General features: G+C 45.1%; 1 protein-coding gene across 1 annotated transcript; it reads left to right on the forward strand.

Moving 5' to 3' along the window:
• Positions 1-419: 419 nt before the first annotated feature.
• Positions 420-1,773, forward strand: LOC122736142 (keratin, type I cytoskeletal 18-like). The gene has a single exon (XM_043978194.1). It carries the CDS (start codon positions 420-422, stop codon positions 1,695-1,697), a length of 1,278 nt encoding a protein of 425 aa, XP_043834129.1. The 3' UTR covers positions 1,698-1,773.
• Positions 1,774-3,202: the final 1,429 nt, after the last annotated feature.

Genomic DNA, 3,202 nt, shown 5'->3' on the forward strand with positions numbered 1-3,202 from the left:
TCTGTCTCTATCTCTTTATCTATCTCCATGCTTAATTGCAGCCTTCTTGTAGGGTGTGTGGGGGGGGGGCAAAATTTGAAAACAATGTGTAATATTTATTATATATGTTTTTTTGAAATGGAATTTATTATTTTATATTGAATCTTTTCCTATGTTCTGCTGTGTAAATGGCAACATTTTTTCTCATTTTGTATTTAAGTTTAAAATAAAAAAAATTAAAAACTAAAAAGAATTACCAAATGTGACACAGAGACATGATGTGAACATGCACTGTTGGAAAAAACCCATTTACAGATGAGTAAAATAAAGCTCAGAGGAGAAGGGACTCATCCAGGATCATGTGGGTAGTAAGAAGGCACTATTGGCTCACCCACCCTTCGGACTATTCAAATCGCGTCTAGCTCTCCTCTGCCAACATCATGAGCTTCACTACCCGCTCCACCACCTTCTCCACCAGCTACCGGACCCTGGGTTCGGTCCAAGCGCCCAGCCACCGGGTCCGGCCCGCCAGCAGCGCCGCCGGCGTCTATGCAGGCGCCGGCTGCTCTGGCTCCCGAATCTCTACCGCCCGCTCCACCAGTTTCCGCGGGGGTTGGGGATCCGGGGGCGCCATGGGGGGGCTGGTCGGGGTCGGGGGGATCCAGGGGGAGAAGGAGACCATGCAGGACCTCAACGACCGTCTCGCCTCCTATCTGGATCGCGTGCGGAGCCTGGAGATCGAGAATCGCAAACTGGAAGGGAAAATCAGGGAGCATATGGACAAGAAGGGACCTCGGATCAGAGAATGGGGACACTATTTCAAGACGATTGAGGATCTGCGGTCGCAGATCTATGCAAGCTCAGTGGACAATGCCAGAATCGTCCTACAGATCGATAATGCCCGTCTGGCTGCTGATGACTTCAGAGTCAAGTATGAAGCAGAGCTGGCCATGAGACAGTCTGTAGAAAGTGACATTCATGGCCTCCGGAAGGTCATTGATGATACCAACGTGACCAGGCTGCAACTGGAGACAGAGATTGAAACCTTGAAGGAAGAACTACTCTTCATGAAGAAGAACCACGAGGAGGAGGTGAATTCTCTACAAGCCCAAATCGCAGGCTCTGGGCTGACCGTGGAGGTGGACTCTCCCAAATCCCAGGACTTAAGCAAGGTCATGGCTGATATCCGAGCCCAATATGATGCTCTGGCTCAGAAGAACAGAGAAGAGCTTGATAAATACTGGTCTCAGCAGATTGAGGAGAGCACTGTGACAATCAACACAAGGTCCGAGGAGGTAGAAGCTGCTCGAAACACCGTCACGGAGCTGAAGCGTACAGTCCAGTCCTTAGAGATTGACCTGGATTCCCTTCGAAATCTGAAAACCAGCTTGGAGGAGAGCCTGAGGGAGGTGGAGACCCGCTATGCCATCCAGATGGAGCAGATCAATACAGCCCTGCTGCACCTCGAGGCAAAACTGGGGCAGACCCGCACAGAGGGGCAGCGCCAGGCACAGGAATACGAGGCCCTGCTCAACATTAAGGTCAAACTGGAAGCAGAGATCAACACCTATCGAAACCTGCTGGAGGATGGGGAGGACTTCAATCTTGTACATGCCTTGGACAGCAGCGGCAGTTCCTTGCATAAGACCAGCACTCGGAGGACTGTAGAAGGCAAAGTGGCGGCCGAGACTAATGACACCAAGGTCCTTCGGCGTTAGGGCCATAAGCTGAAGACCTGGGCTGAGGCAGGAAGTTAATAAAGGCTCTTTGGTCACCCAGCAAAAAAAAAAAAAAGAAGGCACTATTGGTACATAATGTCATGCTACATAATTAGACTGGGTAAAAATAATATTTGACATTAATATAGTACCTGGCAATCTCACATGTTGCCTTCCTTCCCAGACCAGAAACCATACCTACCCCAGAGGACTTAACCCTTTTCCATTCCCCACCACAATCACCACCTTGGGTTTCTGCACTCTTCCCACCCTGCCAGCTTCCTGATTGCTGACTCAGGCCATGCTTTACTTTACTCTGCTGGCATCATCTTGCCAGGTGTTTTGTGACTGTGGGCACCTTCTGCCTCTGCTACTCTTCTCCAATTTGATCCATAATCAAATCCATTCTTTGATTGTTTCTGGAGTTTGTTAGTTACTACTTTATGGTTCTACTCACCATCTCTATAACTTTCAAACTACAATGCCTTTCCCTGTACACCACTATCCTGTATATGTTGTCTCCTCGTATTAGAATGTAAGCTTTTTTTCTCATCCATCAAAGAGGTATTGTTTTTATTTGTTTATTTATTTTTCAACATTTGTTTAGATAAGATTGCCAATTTCAAATTTTTCTCCCTCCCTCCCCTCCCCTCCCCTCGACAGCAGGTAATCTGATATACATTATATATATATATATGTGTGTGTGTGTGTGTGTGTGTGTGTGTGTGTGTGTATGTGTGTGTGTATATATATATATATATATAAAACATAAAACATATTTCTGCATTAGTCATGTTATACAAGAAGAATCAGAGCAAAAAGGAAAAACCTCAAAAAAGAAAAACAACAGCAACAAAAACAAAAGAAATAGTATGGTCCAATCAGCATCCATATTCCATAGTTCCTTTTTTTTCCTGGATTTGGAGAGTCTTTTCCATCATGAGTCCTTTGGAACTTTCTTGTACCGTTGGATTGGTGAGAAGAATCTAGTCTATCAGATCTGTTCAACACATAATGTTGATGAAACTGTGTACAATGTTCTGGTTCTGCTCATCTCATTCATTATCAGTTCATGCAAGTCCTTCCAGGTTTTTCTAAACTCCTGCTCATCATTTCTTACAGCACAATAGTATTCCATTACATTCATATACCACAACTTGTTCAGCCATTCTCCAGTTGATGGGCATCCCCTCAATTTCCAATTCCTTGCCACCACAAAAAAGCAGCTATAAACATTTTTGTACTTGTGGGTCCTTTTCCCTTTTCCATGATCTCTTTGGGAAAAAGACCCAAAAGTGGTATTGCTGGGTCAAAGGGTATGCACAGCTTTACAGCCCTTTGGGCATAATTCCACATTGCTATCCAGAATGTTTGGATCGGTTCACAGCTCCACCAACAATGCATTAGTGTTCCAATTTTTCCACAGCTCCTCCAACATTTATTATTTTCCTTTTTTGTCATATTAGCCAATCTGATAGGTGTCAGGTGGTACCTCAGAGTTGTTT

This window comes from Dromiciops gliroides, chromosome 1 (assembly GCF_019393635.1).
Source record: "Dromiciops gliroides isolate mDroGli1 chromosome 1, mDroGli1.pri, whole genome shotgun sequence".
Taxonomy (NCBI): domain Eukaryota; kingdom Metazoa; phylum Chordata; class Mammalia; order Microbiotheria; family Microbiotheriidae; genus Dromiciops; species Dromiciops gliroides.

What these genes read in the sequence shown, in the direction of transcription:
- LOC122736142 (XM_043978194.1), top strand. Translation starts at nt 420, where the DNA reads ATGAGCTTCACTACCCGCTCCACCACCTTCTCCACCAGCTACCGGACC.